Raw genomic sequence first — 18141 nt, 5'->3', positions numbered from 1 at the left:
TCACACATTATATATTATTTACCACTGATATACATACATATTATTGCCAAGTGCCATTATATGAAAGTATCATTGACAATTCAAGCAGAATTCAAATTTTATAAAATCTTAATACTTCCCAAAAAATATAAAGGGCAATTCAAATTATACACACTAAACAAAATTGTGTATTTGCAAACAAAAAGCAAGTTCAACTTTTACTTATAGAAGGGAGAAAGTCACAGCTGTAATTCACTCTTATTTACAATAAAAAAAAGTCAAAGTCTCAAGTCCTAAGTTAAGGTTGCATCTGTTCCATACCCGTTTTCAGTTTGTAAAATCAGTTGTACTTTACTTCACTGATATTCATGGACAAAACAGGAGAAAAGTTTAAGTAAAATGCTTTGCAGTGTGCTCGTCTCAATTTCATCGCAACTAAACCTTATTCTTTAAAGAAGGGACCTTTGCACTGAAGAGCTTGACCCCCATCAAGGCAGTGACCAGTTTAGATGCAGAATACATTAAGATTCTACTTTTAACTTAATTTGAGAAAATCATATGTATTGTATATATGCCTTGCAAATTTCCATCAGCTACAGGTCCAGTGCCATAACTTACAAAGTTTAAGCATCAATAAATGTGCTTCCCTCATCCCTCACCACAACTGTTTTCAAAACAAAGAACCATAATAAGCTCAGTATGTCCAATCTAACTGGATCCCAATTATTTCTAAATATTTTTTCACAACCTCACAATTTAATTACTTCAGCCCTAACTACCACTGTTCAATTTATATCCATGACCCGGACAAAATTTGGAATAAGTCTGAATGGTACATAGGCCACATAATTCAAAATATACTGTACATGTTAAATAAAAGGAAGCAATTCATGTGCATTTAGCATTGGCTAGTTTATGTCTGTCAACTCCAAGTTCAAAACACAAAAAGTACAAATGGTGTTTGTACACCAAATGTTACATCATACGAAAATCATTACCTCCTAAGTTGTATGTAAAGTGGTTATCAGATTACCATTAAAGTAGAGCCTGACGTATATGAACATATCACAGCAACAAGCAAAACGTAATTACACTGATAATTCAAAGTAATGGCTCAGAAAGCATACAGCACATCTTTTGAGATTTATTGTGCCACATTAAGTATTTAACATGCTGCATAAAGGGCAGTTCTTAAGCCATAGTGTAATAGTTAACTGGTGTTCAATATACACTGCACTAAAATATTTTATTTTGCATGCGGGATGGTCAAGCAACATGAATTATTATACACTCCTGTCTGCTGATTTGTGTCTTGCGACATTTCTGGTATATGCAGCCGTCTGAAAAGAAAATCCCATTTGATCAAGATGGATTGGTCACTCTTCAAATAATTGACTGCTATGTACTTCCAGCATTTTGTTTTCATTTCACTGCATTTAGTTGGTTAGCTGTGCTTTTTAATATCGCAATGTGTTATTTAAACAAATATTTTAAATGCAGGATAAAATTACCTCAATGTCTTTACAGAAATAGATATTCCACTGAGACTGTAAAAGACTACAGACTTCAATCACTGCAAACCATTTATAATGCCTAGACATCAACATACAAGCACCTTTGACAGATCGAGCAGTCCTGACTGATATAATCTTCACACAGTAAGGAAGAGCATAGAGATGTTGACATATTTATCAGTTTGATCATTATAGTTTCAGCCAACATAGTTTTAAAAACACCCACCCCTTGGTTTTTGTAAGCGCATAGGACATCTTGAAACCACAGATTGAATAGATTGAGAAAATATATATCACAATGAAATATTTATATTTTTATTTCATGTTTTAATGGAGTACATTCATGTACATTTTAATGTTCCTAATGCCACCTGATTCAAACTGATCACTATTAAGTCCATAAATGTCTTCCGTTTTAACATGCTAACTCTAGTGTGCAAAATAATTTATTTAGGAAGTGTTCTTTTCAATTCTACATATTAACCATTATTTCAATTACAGCAGACAGCCTCGATAGTTCAATGACAATGAGAACTTATATTTGAGACACTCTGCTGTCATCTTTTATTTCTACAAATGGTACCATTCAGATTAGGACCAAATAAAGTGCATATTACAAGTAACCACAAGGTCACCTGTGCTACTCCTACTCACTCAATTAGAAAATTACAATGTAAAACAGAAATATAAACTCAGTGCTTCTTTGATTGATCAGCAAAACAACTATTATTTAATGCTTTAAAGGGGACTACGAGATTAAAAAAAGGTAATTTGATTTTCACGCGTCACCAAACATTCCATTGTTCTAAACTGTGCAGCTGGTGGAGGCATTTTGGTTCTTTTCTCTTGCCGGCTCATTTGATATTTATTTTATTTAGAGATACAGCACTGAAACAGGCCCTTCGGTCCACCGAGTCTGTGCCAACCATCAACCACCCATTTATACTAATCCTACACTAATTCCATATCCCTACCACCTACCTATACTAGAGGCAATTTATAATGGCCAATTTACCTATCAACCTGCAAGTCTTTGGCATGTGGCAGGAAACCGGAGCACCCGGAGAAAACCCACGCAGACACAGGGAGAACTTGCAAACTCCACACAGGCAGTACCCAGAATTGAACCCGGGTCACTGGAGCTGTGAGGCTGCGGTGCTAACCACTGCGCTGCCCCAGTTCCTAGGCAGTTCCTTCACACAACTAGAACTGTTCTTACTAGGTACACCAATTTGCCACTTGTACTAGATTACAAAATACCGTTGTTACCAAATATATAATCACTCTGCACAACTTGATTGGGAAACCAACTTACAAGGTCAACAGCCAAAGACAGGAGAGCCAAACATCCTTGCGCCAGTGGAAACAAATGCTACAGACTGCATTTTTCCATAACAGATAAGACATGATTTAACCTCACAGCATGTGGGATTTGGTTATCAATACATTACTAATGTCAGTCTTTTTTTAAGTTGACCTCCCACCCTGCTTTCATTTTCACCAGCAAATAAACTCCATCACTGTATGGCTGTGATTTACTTTTACTTGAGCTACCAGTACCATACCATTAAACTTGTTCACTATTAAGGCAGTTGTGTGAAGCCATACCCTACTGATGCACAACAATACTGACCCTAAATTAGCACTGGTCGACAGTTTACAGTTCCCTGAATCTATACAATCATTCTGATTCATACAATATTAATTCCCCCACTTGTCATTGCTGAAGTCCTCTTATTGCAGAATGTCAAGCTGGCTCCATTTGGATGATCACCTTTAATCAGTGAAGTCTTCAGTTCCATCTGGCAAGCTAAAATGGCAGCATCCAATTCAGTATGAGCCCTATGTACAACATAAAACATCAATCCAACGCTGATGCAGATCTGTAACCAGAAGAAAGCAAACAATATAAGCACAGCATATTGATATGGATAATTTAGAGAATACAGACACCGAGTACTTCTACAAATTGAGATTTTAACTCCACAATCAGAGCAACACAAGAACTTCCAGACAGCATATTTTAAGAGTCCTGTAATTTTGCAGTTTCAATAACAACCCAACAACTTGCATTTATATAGTGCCTTCAACATAGAAAAACACCTGCAGATATTTCAGAGACAAGAAAAAAGGACAAGGAGCCAATGATATATTAAAAAGTAGGACCAAAACTTGGTCAGAAGAGGGAGGCAATAGGTGTTGGGGTTTAGGGAGGGAATTCTAGAGTATCCAGCCTTAATGGCTTCTGGATCACCATCGGTGGCTGTGCTTAAGAAGGAAAGTGGTAATGCACAACAGATTAGAATTCTTAGAAAGTTTTGGACTGGAGGAGTGAGATCAAAGGATTTAAACATATGGGTGAGAATTTTAATTGGTGCAGCACTGGTGGGGGCAGAATAATCCAATGGAGGTCAGCAAGGACAGGGTGATGCGTGAAAGGGACGTAGTGTGGATTTGGGCTCAGGTAGGGTTGAAGGCAGAAGATTTTACAAAGGTGGGAGCAAGCAGCCTTTGTGATGGAGAAGATCTGAATTGGAAACTCAGCTTGAGGTCAAATATGATAGATAACAAAATTGCAAAGAGTCTGGCTTTGATCAAGTCAATGATTGGGGAGGGAGATGGGTGTGAATTTGGGAAGTGAAACACGAAGAAGAGTTTTTCATAGGAACGAGAGGGTCAAGATAAGGTAGTCTCCAAAAAGGTATTAAAAAATAAAAGCCCAGTCAAATTTTGTTTGGGGTGGGAATGGGGAGAAAGAGAGAAATGAATTTCAGCAGTTTTAAAAGCCAGGGAGACAGTGCCGAAAGAATGAGAACTACTTATGCCAGCTAACATGTAGGCCAGAGAAAAAAAAAGTGTTAAATGTTCCACAGTTTAATGGGAATGGAGTTAAAGCAGGAGGGAACTCTCAGATTATGAGCTCGAGAAATTGCCCAGGAGATGGAAGACAAACAAGGACTAAAAAGGGAAAATTAATAAAGGCTGGCTGATAACAAAAAGCAATAGCAACATCTTTTATAAGCATATAAAAGTGGAAGGAGTTGAGAGAGTATGACTAAACAGACATAAAAGAAATCTACTTGTGGAGAGGATATGTTGGAGATATTAAATATTTTGTATCAGTTTTTAGAAATGATTGTGAAAGTAAGTGTGCTAGAGGATGTTGTGAAATAATCGTTGAGGTAACTAAAATTAGTTCTTTAAGATTGTGCAGACCGCCAGGTGACTAAGTCACTAGGCCCTGGCTGCATGCAAACAAGTTATTCAGGAGATAGTCCAAACAGTCTTAAATATGAAAATTATGCCAAAAGGCTGGAGCATAGCCAAAGTAACACAATTTGTTCAAGAAAGAAGAAAAGGATGAGCCAGGGAACCATAAACCAGTTAGTCTAATACCAGTTATGGGCAAACTCTTAGAATTTACAATTAAAGATACAATTTAGTGAGTTTTTAAGAATTGCAGGGAATTAATCAAGGGCAGCCAAATTGAATGTTAGAAACAAAGCATGAGTTTGATAAATTTAATACAATTTTTTTGAAATAATCAATTGGATAAATAAATTGAATGAAGCAGATGTGTTTTTGGATTTTCATTAGACTTTTGATGAGATGTTTCAGAACAGGCTTGTTAGAATAAAAAAATATCAAGCATATGGGGCTGAATTTTACTCCGCCCAAGCAGGTCAATTGATGGGGGGCGGTGGAAAATGGAGCGGGAGGCTCCGGGAGGCCTACCTGCCCCACTCCCACCTCCAGTCAACTTTATGGAGGTCGGGGCGGGGGGGGGGGGGGGGGGAGCGACCCACCCGCCCAAGGCCAATCAAGGCCTCAAGTGGCCACCTAACGCCACTTAAGGGCCCTCATCCACAGGTATTTTACCCATTGCAAGTAGGCATGCTGTGGACATGAAAGTCCGCCCAGCGATAGCTGCTGGCCTTTCTACACGCCCGGGGGAGTGGGGGGGGCCGCCCCCGCCTACCAACCCACCCCTGGGACCCAGGCCAACCCCCCTCCCCCCAAACAACCACCACAGCCTCACCAGGGCACGACCGATTTCCCTGGTGTGGCATGCCCAACTTGCCTTCCCTCTTGGCTCCATGTCGTTGGCTGGGTTGCAGTTGTCGGTGGCGAATTCCCATCCACCTCAGGCAAAATGCAGCCCATGGTAGAAGAGGAAATGTAGCAGTTTGGATAGAAAGTTGATTGATGGATAGGGAACAAAGGGCTAGCGTTAACCAGGTCTCAATTAGAATACAGAAAGGTTGTAACTGGTGTATCTGCTTTTTCTCTTCATATAGATAGCTCAATATTGCAATTTGCAAACAATACCCAAGGAGAGAGTTTGGCAAACAGCAAGTAGAATATCAACTTTCAAAGAACATGCACATGAAATAGGCAGGTAGCAGATGCAATTAATACGAATGACTGAGGAAAATCATAGAATGGGGATATGTATTCAGTAGAAAGATGCTGAAGGTGGCTATGCCTTTAGCTGTCTGGCCTTAAGCTCTGGAATTCTTTCCCTAAACCTCTGCCTCCTAACGCCACTCTCCTCCTTTAAGACGCTCCTTAAAACCTAACTTTTTGACCAAGCTATTGGTCACCTGTCCTAATAACTCAAGGATCGGTGTTAAATTTTGTCCGATTTCGCTCCTGTGAAGTGCCTTGGGACGTTTACTATGTTAAAGGCATTCTATAAATGCAAGTTGTTAAATGCAATGAACAGAAAAACCTAAGGTTTAAAACAATTTCCTGAAAGTGTAAGTGCAAGCCAATGGCATTTTGAATTTTATAAACATGGACATAGGTTAAAGGGCCAAAAAACTGATAAATGTAGACAAGGGAATGTTTAGGCCACCTGTATATATTATAAAAAAAAAACACTAAAGCCATATAGAGTGAAGAGCATAGTACAACAAAATTATACCACAAATGGGAAAGTAAGATTATAAGAAAGGCAAGATGCAGGAACTGGAGCAGAGAAAAAAAAAATACTACCCGATTCGAAAAATATAAAAAGGATTTGGATAGGGCGAACGGTGAAAGTCTGGTTAGGAGTCAGTGACAGAGTCATCAAATTAAAATGATCAATAAACAAGGGCTTCAGAGAAATTGTGTTTCATGTAGATGGTTTTTTGAGAATAGATGCTTTGCCACCAGGAGCAGGCAAGGCAGAGGCCATTGCACCATTCAACGACATTGAATAAAACTTTATTTCTCTGCTTCATGTTCCATACTAACTTTTATATATTGTCTGACTACACATATCATGACATTTATGCAAGACAGGGATGATTTTTCACTCTCCTCCTGGCACCATACTACACTACATCATCAAGTGAATTTTCACTGCTCATGAAGACAAGATTTAACACAAGCAATACACCCTACCTGTAGACTGAATATTAAATATCCACTGACACTCTGTTCAGCAATAACATCTTCCATTGTGCGCAGGGTTGTTCCCAGGTAAGAATTCAAAAGCTGAGTCGGGAGCAGTCCAACTGAAGATGCAACAAGGTAGTTTGGGAGAGATAAATCTGTAATCTGCAGGACCATAAAATTCAATATTAAATATATTAGAAGCTGACAGTTAAATCAAATGCAGGATCAATGTGTCAGATCAAAGCGTACTTTTGCTGGGAGACTACTACCAAACCACTGACAGTTACCCAAGTGTGAACTCAATCAAAGCTTCATTAATCAAATCAGCACTAGTAGAGTTCAAAAATAGCATGCGTTAGACCTCTCAGGATTTCAAAACAAAACTGCCACACCAAATATATCCTCCTCTTGATGACAACTCATGTAGGGTACAGTTCATGGATACCATCTAGACCCTGCAGTGCCCCACTCACAAATGCTTCACCAACACAGCCATTCATGTTTTACATCAGACAGCAAATCTTAGGAAGCTATTCTGACCTGGTGAAAAACAGCTGAACCCAATCCTGTCCTCACCTGCAATAGATTTTCCAGAAAAATTCCTTAGACAGAATTAAATCCTCACCACAGATGCTGTTAGCATTACCAATTGAAAGCAGCTAACTGAGAACAGAACTAGAACCTTACTGTTCATTACTGAGTTACCAACTGAGCTTCCACAGCCTCTCACTAAATTTTGAATAACTGTGCAAAGAAAATGTTGATTAAGCTTTCCAAATGGTATTGTGGGTAAATGTGAGACTGAGCCATTGAAATAAGAAAGATCCCACATTTAATTCGGAGTCCATGTTACTGATGTAAGATGGGGCTGCGGTGAAGTGAGGCCTACCTGTCACTTGATGAATTGGGGGATGGGGATAAATATAAAGAAAGGAAGATCAGAATTTCTACTTTTGAATGCTTTCCAGTGAATTCTACCAAATTGGTGGGAAAGCTTTTAGAACCAATAATTCAGGATAAAATTAAGAGTAATTTGCACAAGTGTGGATTAATTAAGGAAAGCGAGCATGGATTTGTTAAAGGCATATTGTGTTTAACTATCTTGATTGAGTTTTTTGATAAGGTAACACAGAAGGTTGATAAGGGTAAAGTAGTTGATGTGGTTTACATAGATTTCAAAAAGCATTGGATGAAGTGCCACAGATTGGCTTGCCAGCAAAGATGAAGCTCATGGAATAAAAGGGACAGTGGCAATAGGAATACAAAGTTGATTGACTGAAAGGAAACAGATAGCAGTGAACAGTTGTTTTCAGACTGGAGGAAGGTACACAGTTGGATCCCCTGGGATTGGTACTAGGACCACTACTTTTCTTGATTTGTAGCAATGACCTAGGCTTGGGTGTGCATGGCGCAATTTCAAAATTTGCAGATGACAGAAAACTTGGAAGTATTGTGAACTGTGAGGAGGATAGTGATGGACTTCAAGAGGCCATAGATAGGCTGGTGGAATGGGCAGAACACATGACAGATGAAATTTAATACAGAGAAATGTGAAGTGATCCATTTTGGTAGGAAGAACAAGGAAACATTACAAAATAAAGGGTACAATTCTAAAAGAGATGCAGGAAGAGAGAGACATGGGGGTTTATGTATAAAAATTGTTAAAGGTGGCAGGACAAGTTGATTAAAAAGCATATAGGATCCTGGGCTTTATAAACAGAGGCACGGAGTACAAAAGCAAGGAAGTTATGATGAATCTTTATAAAACTCTGGTTTGACCTCAACTGGAATAGTGTGTCCAATTCAGGGCACAAGACTCCAGGAAGGATGTGAAGACTCTGGAAAGGATGCAGAAAAGGTTTGTGAGAATGGTTCCAAGGATGAGGGACTTTAGTTTCATGGACTGATTGGAGAAGCTGAGTTTGTTCTAGGAGAAGGTTGTGAGGAGATTTGATAGAGGCACTCAAAATCACGAGGGGTCTAGACAGGCAGAATAGAAGAGAAACTGTTCTAACTGGTGGAAGAATCAGGAACGAAAGACCATTTAAGGCGACTGGCACCGTTGGTTCTTTTGCCATGAAGAAAAACATTCTTACACAGCAAGTGGTTAGAATCTGGAATGCACTGTAGGAGTGCATGGTGGAGGGAGATTCAATCATGGCTTTCAAAAACAAATTGGATCAGCGCCTGAAGAGAACAAATTTGCAGAATTACAGGGAAAGGGCGGGGACTGGGACTAGCTGAGTCACTATTGCAGAGAGCCAGCATGTACATGATGACTGAATGGCCTCCTTCTGTGCTGTAATGATTTTATGATTCTAAATATCCAAGTGACTACAAGATGAAAGCCAAGGTGGGACTGCTGTGTTATACAATCTATAAGATGCACCCCAACAACCCACCAAGGCTTCTTCGATAGCACCTTTCAAACCTGCAACCTCGACCATCTATGGGCAGCAGGCACATGGGAACACCTGGACCTGCAGGTTCCCCTCTAAGTTGCACACCATCCCGAATTGGAAGAACATTACCATTCCTGCAATGTCGCTAGGTCAAAACCTGGAACTCCCTACCTGACAGCACTTTAGGTGTACCTACACCACACGGGGGCTTCAAGGTGACAGTTCATCACCACCTTCTCAAGGGCATTTACAGATGGGCAATAAATGCTGGTCTTGTCAGTGTCAAGAAAACATGTTATGCTGAATCCAGACTTTTTAAATTCATTGATTGGAAACCTACATTAAACTTTTAAAAAAGGAAAACTGGGATCCTACGTTTAACTTTTTAAAAAGAACTGGCAGCCAAAATGGCCACCACAATTTGCACTGAAATACATCACATTCAAGGTCATCAAATTGGAGATGCATGTCTAACAAGGGATATATTATCCAGTATTAGCCTCATTAGCAGGGCATTCAAAGCCATTTTGAAGCATTCACTATTGGAGACACACCTCCAGGGGGTAAACACCGGCAATACACCTGAGAGATTTGGGTTTTAGACTGTGGACCTCATTAAAAAAACAAGGGTATTGAGAGAACCATGTGACAGTCTTCCCAGGCTGTGTAAAACTTGGGAGTTTTGTTACACACAGAGAAGCTTCAAGTTCTAACCAGATAGGACCCCAGTGGGGGAGGGATGGCTCTCTCTCGCCAGATAATATCGCAAGTTTGAAATCTGTCTGCTTGCAGAACATCCAAATCTACCATTGCTAGAGAGACACATCCTGGGGAAGCAAGCCACCTACATCACTGTCTCCAAGAAAAACCTGAACCAGGTGATCCAGCTACAAAGTGCACTTAAGCCAGCAAAAGACTTCGGAACTACAACTTCAGCCGGAAGACAACAAAATTATCAGACCCCAACAGACTGTATATTATTTTTACTTGCTCTGGACTCTAATCCAAACCAAACTATTCCTCATCACTCTAATTGATTTGTGTATGATTCTCGTGTGTGTTATATCTGTGTGGGGAAGCTGGAGCGAAGTTTTATCATTGTACTTAGATCAGGGTTACATTTTAAGTACAATAAACTAACCTCTTTTTTGTTCAAACTCAAGAAAACCTGTCAAATTGGTTCTTTTATGATCAAAGCACCTAAAGGGTTAAACACTCACTGAATTGGTAAGTACATTCACTGTTTAAAAAGGAATAAACCCTGTTGTGGTCAAACAAGGAGAAGGACAAGAGGGGAGTGACCCCTCCTCACCTGATCGTAGCAGCAGCAATGCTCACAACCCGCAAACCAATCAATTAAAAAAAGGTGCCCGTGTTGCTGCCCTTGCCCCAAATCATATGATCTGCAGGTACTCACTGCCTAAATTCACACTGGCTGATAGCTTAAAGAGTGCTACAAAAAACCTTATAGCTTTTTATATAATTATGAATCTGAATTATGAAATGTTACATTGCAGTTGGATCTGATCAGAACAACTAATTTTAGCTTCAATTTCATCTAGTTTTGGGCTCACTGAATATTCAGGAACTGCAAGAAGAACTTGTTGATTGTTTATGACAATGGATCTGGATTATAGAATATTCCATTACCACAGCTGGATCACAGCAGTTGTTGGCCTCTTCCATCCAACCTCTCCGAAACTCTACATTATTTGGTTCATCTCCATCATACGCTCAAATTAGGCAGCTGTTACATTCTTTCCAAGACAAACCTCAATTAAACAGCCACTGGGTATTATTTACACCCATGTTTAGTGAACTACACTGGAAACTAATTCAAAGAAGGGAACAGTGATGTGAAGGCTAATGTATGAATGCCTAGGGGCATGATGTAGGGTTGCCAACTATGGTTGGATGTATCCCTGGAGGTTGCATCACATGATCTCCAGCCTTCAAACACTTCACCCAGTCAACAGTCTTCCCCACCACCACCCATGACATACTTTTATTACGAAAAAAAAACTCATGAAGAAAAACAAACCTGTTTTAAATATCCGTATGATGTTTTTCCTGCAGAGATTAACCTTAAATTCCCGGAAACTTCGGAACAAACCTCGAAGGAACAGAAACCTAGCATAATATCATATGCAAATCTGCACTGTTCTATTAAAAACATAAAGTAGGCAGTTCCATCTTTCTTCAATACACTGATCAACTTGAATCTTGAACTTTACATTTGCAGTTATGCACTAAAAATTGAATTCTGCCGCTTCAACGTAATGTGCATTACACAGAGGACTCTTTTTGCACAACACAGATTACCCAGAGCAATTCTGTCCTGAACTAGTCGAGGCTATACAAAGAACAGTTGCTAACGAGGTGCAAATCTGCATTAGTAGGTAGCAGCATAAAATGAAGAACTGTTCACTGCAGCTATTTGCTGCTACATCCTGCAGTAAGCCGAAAAGCTCCTGGGCATTCCTAGATCCAACCAAAAGGGTCTTCATTGCTAAATTCAGTTGTCAATTAGATATAAATAGCACATTAAGCCCCTTTTGGTACACCAAGAACTGGACTGCTCCTGTTAAGGACCTTAAAAAGACAATTTCAAGGATGTACATTGTTACGACCAGGTGAGAAAAGTGTCTAGGGGGCCCTCCCACCTGGTCTTACCAACAGGGTTTAATTTTAAAGTGTGTTTTTAGCATCCCACCTTGGTGAATCCTTGTTCACTGCTTTTCAATTATAACAAAGAAACTAGCACAATCAGGTTTTCTTAGGTTTAAAAGAAAAGTTGAAATTTATTAAACTTGAACTTAAATTTGGTTGACGCCTACGGATACACATCGCGCCTTCGCTGGCATGCAAACGGAGACAGAAAAGAGAAGAAAAATAAAGTGGAAAAGTCTGAGGTAATATCTGAAGAGTTTTTGTTTCGGTTCTTCGAGCTCACTGTAAAGTCCTTGATTGTAGGTAGGTCTTGCTTTGAGTTGGGGCCCAGTATTCTTCTTAAATCTTGTTCGCTGTGAGGTTCATGTGTCTTCAGTGGATTTGGAACTGAGAGAGAGAGATGGAAGCAGACAGAAGCAGCTGTGGCAAGCCAGCCAAGAGAGGTCTTTTCAGTCCAGGAGCAAACAGTGTTCAAACTGTTTGTACAATTCAGAAAAACCCAGGTTGCCAGGCAGGTTAGTCATGTGACTAACTGGCCTGACCACATCTTGGATTGTATCACTTTAGCAGTCTCTGGAATTCTCCTCTTACACACAATACCTGGTGATCAAGGTCCATTGTGGGTTGAATGCGTCAGGGAATGGTCCTTTGTGCTTCCAAGCACCGTCTTCTAATATGCAACTATCTTTTCCAGCCACAGCTGATCTGTTTAACAAGTCCTTTCTTCACTCCAGTAACAGTTTAAAATTAATGTTCATGATAAAATTAATATGCCTCATTCTTGGCAGGTGGGGACCTAGCATGACAATATTGTGATCCTATTTGAACATTATTTAAATTAAAAAGCATGGCTTTCTTCCAAATTTCTCGCTGCTACAAGGTAAGGTTTAGAAATTGTCATTTTGAAATGGAGTTCATTCAGTATTTAGCACTTACCAAAAATTGGCATATCTCAGCTCTAATGCCAGGGATGGGTATCCGCAAGCATATTTGCTTTTGCAATTTTCACACATTCCCCATTTTTAGCCTGCCCATTCCCTTCTCGCTGAACTTCTTGTTACTGCTTCAATCACATGGGCTTTATATTGGGGGTGGGCTGATCCTGAACTACTAATGGATTTGATAAGTAAAAATTCAACTACAGCTGAGGACAGTTTACAGAACAGGAGAGATGTCAATCCACAGAGTAGCATCATAGGGTAGTGACCTCCAACTAAATCCTGTACTGGCTGTCCTGAACACTGTTTCCATGCAGGTAGCCACTGCCAGATGATTGCTTTGGTGTTAAAAAAAAAAAATAGCTCTAACACCATCTACTGTTGATCACCACTCCTGGCCTCAAAGGCCCGTTTTTGCCTGTGGGAAACTGGTTGATTATCTTTTAAACTACTCAGGATAGATCTGTTGCAATAACACCCTTAAGGTGTAGCAAGTCTTGTATTTGAACTGGATTGCTTCAATGAAGGGGAGCAGGGAAAAAATAATATGGAAAGTTCAGAATCAACAACTTAACTGTCAGCCTCGACTAACTGTGTAGGTTTTGGAATGAGATTCAAAGCACAATTCTGACTCAGACAAAAGGGCAACCACTGAGCTAAACAGACAGTTGGAACCACAAATGCACACAGGGATATAGTTAATCTCCCCTGATACTGCACTCAGGGGGTCAACACCTCACAAAACAACCAAGGACATCTTTTCCTGCACATGCACAGGTAGTATTCCAGGCAGAATGTGGCATCCAATTACACTACCTTGCATTGTCTGTGCAGTTGTACACTAGATGACACGTCATTGTCAGCAAACATAGCCTTTAAATAGTCATACTTTTTTTTTTAACAACTGTGAAAATTAGAGGAAGTTGCCTCTGTTGATACAGTGTTGCAACAGCTCAAAGAACAAAAAAGTGCCATAAATGGCAAGCCTCAAGTACATGTAACCATGGCCGGCACATACACGATGGGGCGAAGGGCCTGTGTCTGTGCTGTATAACTCTATGACCATAATGGTGTAGTTTGCTATCTCTAAAGGAACTTCATATTTTTAATTAAGTAGCAGGATGTTAAATATAAACATAAAAATGCTGGAAATACTCAGCAAGTCAGACAGCATCTGTGGAGACAGCAACAGTTAACATTTCAGGTCAATGATCTTTCATCAGAATTGGGAAAAGTTAGAGAGAGAATAGGCTTTAAACAAGTGAAATGGAAGGAGGAGGGAAAAAAACAAAAAGGGAAGGTCTGTGATAGGGTGGAAGAGAGATTAAATGACAATAAAATTGGTGGTGCGAGGCCAAATAGAGTAGGTACCTCCAGCTGCCATCCCAACACAAAAAAGAGTAAAACAAAAATGAAACAAAATGGGGGCAGAGGTTATGGCCTGAAATTGTTGAACTCAATATTGAGCCTGGAAGGCAGTAAGGTGCCTAATCGAAAGATGAGGTTCTGTTCCTTGAGCTTGCACGGAGCTTCATTGGTACACTGCAGGAGGCAGAGGTCAGAAAGGAGCAAGGTGAAGAATTAAAATGGCAGGGGACTGGAAGTTCAGGATCATGCCTGAAGATTGATCATTTTGTGGAGCACCTCCAGTCACTCAATCTGCATTTGCTCTCCACAATGTAGAGCAGACTGCATTGTGAGCAGCAAATACCGTATACTAAATTGAAAAGCGTACATGCAAATCACCTTCATCTGGAAGGAATGTTTGGAGCCTTGGACAGTGAGGAGCGAAGAGGTAAAAGGGCAGGTTAGTGGTGGCAGAGGATGATCTGCTGAATATGGAGGTTGGTGGGGTGGAAGTGCAGAAATGGGACGGGATACAGTCGAGGCCCCTATCAACTACGGCGGGGGGGGGGGAATCCTCAGCTGAAAGAAAAGGAAGATATATCGGAACAGCTAGTATGGAAGGGTGCACTGTCAGAAGAGATGAGACAGAGGAACTGGGAGAATGGAATAGAGTCCTTACAGGAAGCAGAGTGTGAATAGGCGTAGTCGAGGTAACTGTGGAAGTCAGTGGGCCGACAGTGAATATTCATTGATAACCTGCCCCCAGAAATGGGGACAGAAAGTCAAGGAAGAAAAGAGTTGAACCATGAAGGAGAGGGGAACTCGAAATTGGATACAAATGTGGTCTGCTCTACATTGAAGAGACCAAACGCAGATTGCGTGACCACTTTGCAGAATGCGCCCGTTTAGTCTGCAAGCTTGACCCCAAGCTTTCAGTCCTGTTATTTTAATTCTCTACCTCGCTCTTATGCTGACCTTCTGCAGTGTTCCAATGACCCTCAAAGCAAGCTGACAGAACAGATCTTATCTTTCGATTAGGCACTTCACAGCCTACAGATTCAACATCAAGTTCAACAATTTCAGACCATAATCTCTGCCCCTCATTTTCTTTGCTTTGCTGGTTTGAATTTATTCTTGTTTTTCTCTTTTTTTTGCCTTCACGCAGCAGTTGTTTACTTTTCTGCCATTCTAGACATATTTGTTTTTAAACTTGTTCTGTTATCACTCCCTTTGGTCTTGTACCACATCTTTTTGTCATTTAATTTCTCCTGCCTTCCACCCTATCAGACCTTCCCTTATGTTCTTTTTCCCACCCTCCCCCACTTTCACTTACTTAAAACCAATTAACTTCCCAGTTCTGATGAAAGCTAATTGACCAGAAACATTAACTCTTTTTCTTTCTCCACAGATGCTGCCTGAGCTGCTGAGTATTTCCAGCATTTTGTGTTTTTATTTTAAATATTATCCTGTATTGGGCAAACAAAACTTCCACAATTGCACATTTCTCAATACAAAATTTGTTAATCAATTTTGTGTAATAAAAATTGTCGACTTTTTAGAAAGATCTCAACTTCTTTACCCATCTCCGAGAAACCACTTATATTGTCCAATTCAAACAATGACAACAATTTGTATTTATATAGTGCCTTTAACATAATAACATCCCAAGGAGTTTCACAGGAGCATTATAAAGCAAAATCTGGCACCGAATCACATAAGGAGATATCAGGGCAGAAGACAAAAGCTTGATCAAAGACTAAGATTTTAAGGACCTTCTTAAAAGGAGGGAATAGAGGTAAAGAGGCAGAGATTAGGGAGGCAATTCCGAAGCTTAGTGCCTTGGCAGGTGAAGGCACAGCAACCAATGGTACAGCAATTAAAATCAGGGGTGATTAAGAGGCCAGAATTGGAGGAATGCAGCTATTTGAAGGTTGTGGGGCTGGAGGAAATGCCAGGGATAGGGAGGAACGAGGCCATGAAGGGATCTGAAGACCAGAATTAGAATTTTAAAATCAAGGCATTAAAGCTTAACCAGGAACCAATGTAGATCAGTGTGCACAGGGGCGATGGGTGAACCGGATTTGGTGTGAGGGAGGACATGGGCAGCAGTTTTGGATGACCTCAAGTTTACCAAGGGTAGAACGTGGCAGGCCAGCATGGAATGTGTTGGTCTAGAGGTAACAAAGGCATGGATGAGGCATTTGCTATTATATGGATCCTGTTCTAACATTCGACAAGCCCATACTGTTGTCATAGAATTATCCAAATACCCTGCCCTCTAATAATCAATTATGGTTGATGTTGAAATCACTGTGCACTCAGTATGCTGGAACATTACCAATATCTCCCTGTAGTAATATCACATGTACTCTTTATAAACATCACAAAATGCTGGGTGAAACATATCAGAATTAATTGAATATACAAAAATCCACATCAAAATATTGATTTTAAAAAGTCAAAAGAAAGATCACCAATTATATAACTATGTATTAAAATATGAAAGCATAACAATAAATCTGTTTATTAAATGGGAGCTCTTGTAGTCTGGAAAAAATTTTAAATTTTCATTTTAGAAAGAATTTAGTACACAAATATTTCCTACATCTGAAAATGCACTAATTATATTTTTCCACTAAATTACAAGCCCCCTCTGCTCACCCCCCACAGCCACTAACAAGTATTATGTTGAGCACTTTTTTTTAAAAAACCATGTTTGTTTTGATGGCCACCTCAATTTGAATCACAATGCTAATGCCTCATCCATGCCTGCTTCCACTAGACTCGACTATTACAACACACTCCTTGCTGGCCTCCCACGTTCTACCCTTGGTAAACTTGGGGTCATCCAAAACTGCTGCCCATGTCCTCCCTCACACAGAATCCTGTTCAACCGTGACCAACTTGATCAAATCTTTTGAAGTAACAAGGAAGATAGATGAGGGTAGTACAGTTGATATGGTCTACATGGATGTTAGCAAGACTTTTGACAAGGTCCCACATGGCAGACTGGTTAGTTTAGTTTAGAGATACAGCACTGAAACAGGCCCTTCGGCCCAACGAGTCTGTGCCGACCATCAACCACCCATTTATACTAATCCTACACTAATCCCATATTCCGACCACATCCCCACCTGTCCCTATATTTTCCCTACCACCTACCTATACTAGGGGCAATTTATAATGGCCAATTTACCTACCACCCTGCAAGTCTTTTGGCTTGTGGGAAGAAACCGGAGCATCCGGAGAAAACCCACGCAGACACAGGGAGAACTTGCAAACTCCACACAGGCAGTACCCAGAATTGAACCCGGGTCACTGGAGCTGTGAGGCTGTGGTGCTAACTACTGCACCACTGTGCCGCCCATGGGATCCAGGGAAAGGCAGCAAGGTGGATACAAAATTGGCTCAGTGGCAGGAAACAAAAAGTAATTGTTGACGGGTGTTTCTGTGACTGGAGGGGTGTTTCCAGTGGCGTTCCGCAGGGTTCAGTACTGGGTCCCCTGCTTTTTGTGGTGTATATTAACAATTTGGACGCAAGTGTAAGGGGCATGATCAAGAAATTTGCAGCCGGCACGAAGACTGACCATGTGGTAGATAGCGAGGAGGATAGCTCTAGGCTGCAGGAAGTTATCGATGGTCTGGTCAGATGGGCAGAAAAGTGGCAAATGGAATTCAAACTGGAGAAGTGTGAGGTGATACATTTGGGGAGGTCAAACAAGACAAAGGAATACATGATTAATGGGAAAATACTGAGAAGTGTAGAGGAAGTGAGGGGCCTTGGAATGAATGTCCACAGATCCCTGAAGGTAGCAGGACAGGTCGATAAGATGGTTAAAAAGACATATGGTATGCTTTCCTTTATTAGCCGAGGTATAGAATACAACAGCAGGGAGGTTATGCTGG

At 40.4% G+C, this 18141-nt stretch overlaps 1 protein-coding gene across 2 annotated transcripts in view; it reads right to left on the bottom strand.

The window, feature by feature from the left end:
• Positions 1 to 1786: 1786 nt before the first annotated feature.
• Positions 1787 to 18141, bottom strand: part of tmem64 (transmembrane protein 64) — a 44706-nt gene continuing 28351 nt past the window's right edge. Inside the window, exons 2-3 of one of the 2 annotated variants that reach the window (XM_068031626.1) lie at positions 6885 to 7040; positions 1787 to 3376 (exon numbers count right to left, since the gene is read on the bottom strand). In XM_068031626.1, coding sequence (XP_067887727.1) covers positions 3185 to 3376; positions 6885 to 7040 — 348 coding nt within the window. In that variant the 3' untranslated portion in view covers positions 1787 to 3184. The remainder of the gene's footprint in view (positions 3377 to 6884; positions 7041 to 18141) is intronic. The other variant, XM_068031627.1, reaches the window with a different exon arrangement.

This window comes from Heterodontus francisci, chromosome 5 (assembly GCF_036365525.1).
Source record: "Heterodontus francisci isolate sHetFra1 chromosome 5, sHetFra1.hap1, whole genome shotgun sequence".
Lineage (NCBI taxonomy): Eukaryota > Metazoa > Chordata > Chondrichthyes > Heterodontiformes > Heterodontidae > Heterodontus > Heterodontus francisci.
Note: the sequence above shows the minus strand (reverse complement) of the source record. Positions and strands in the feature narration are given on the sequence as shown.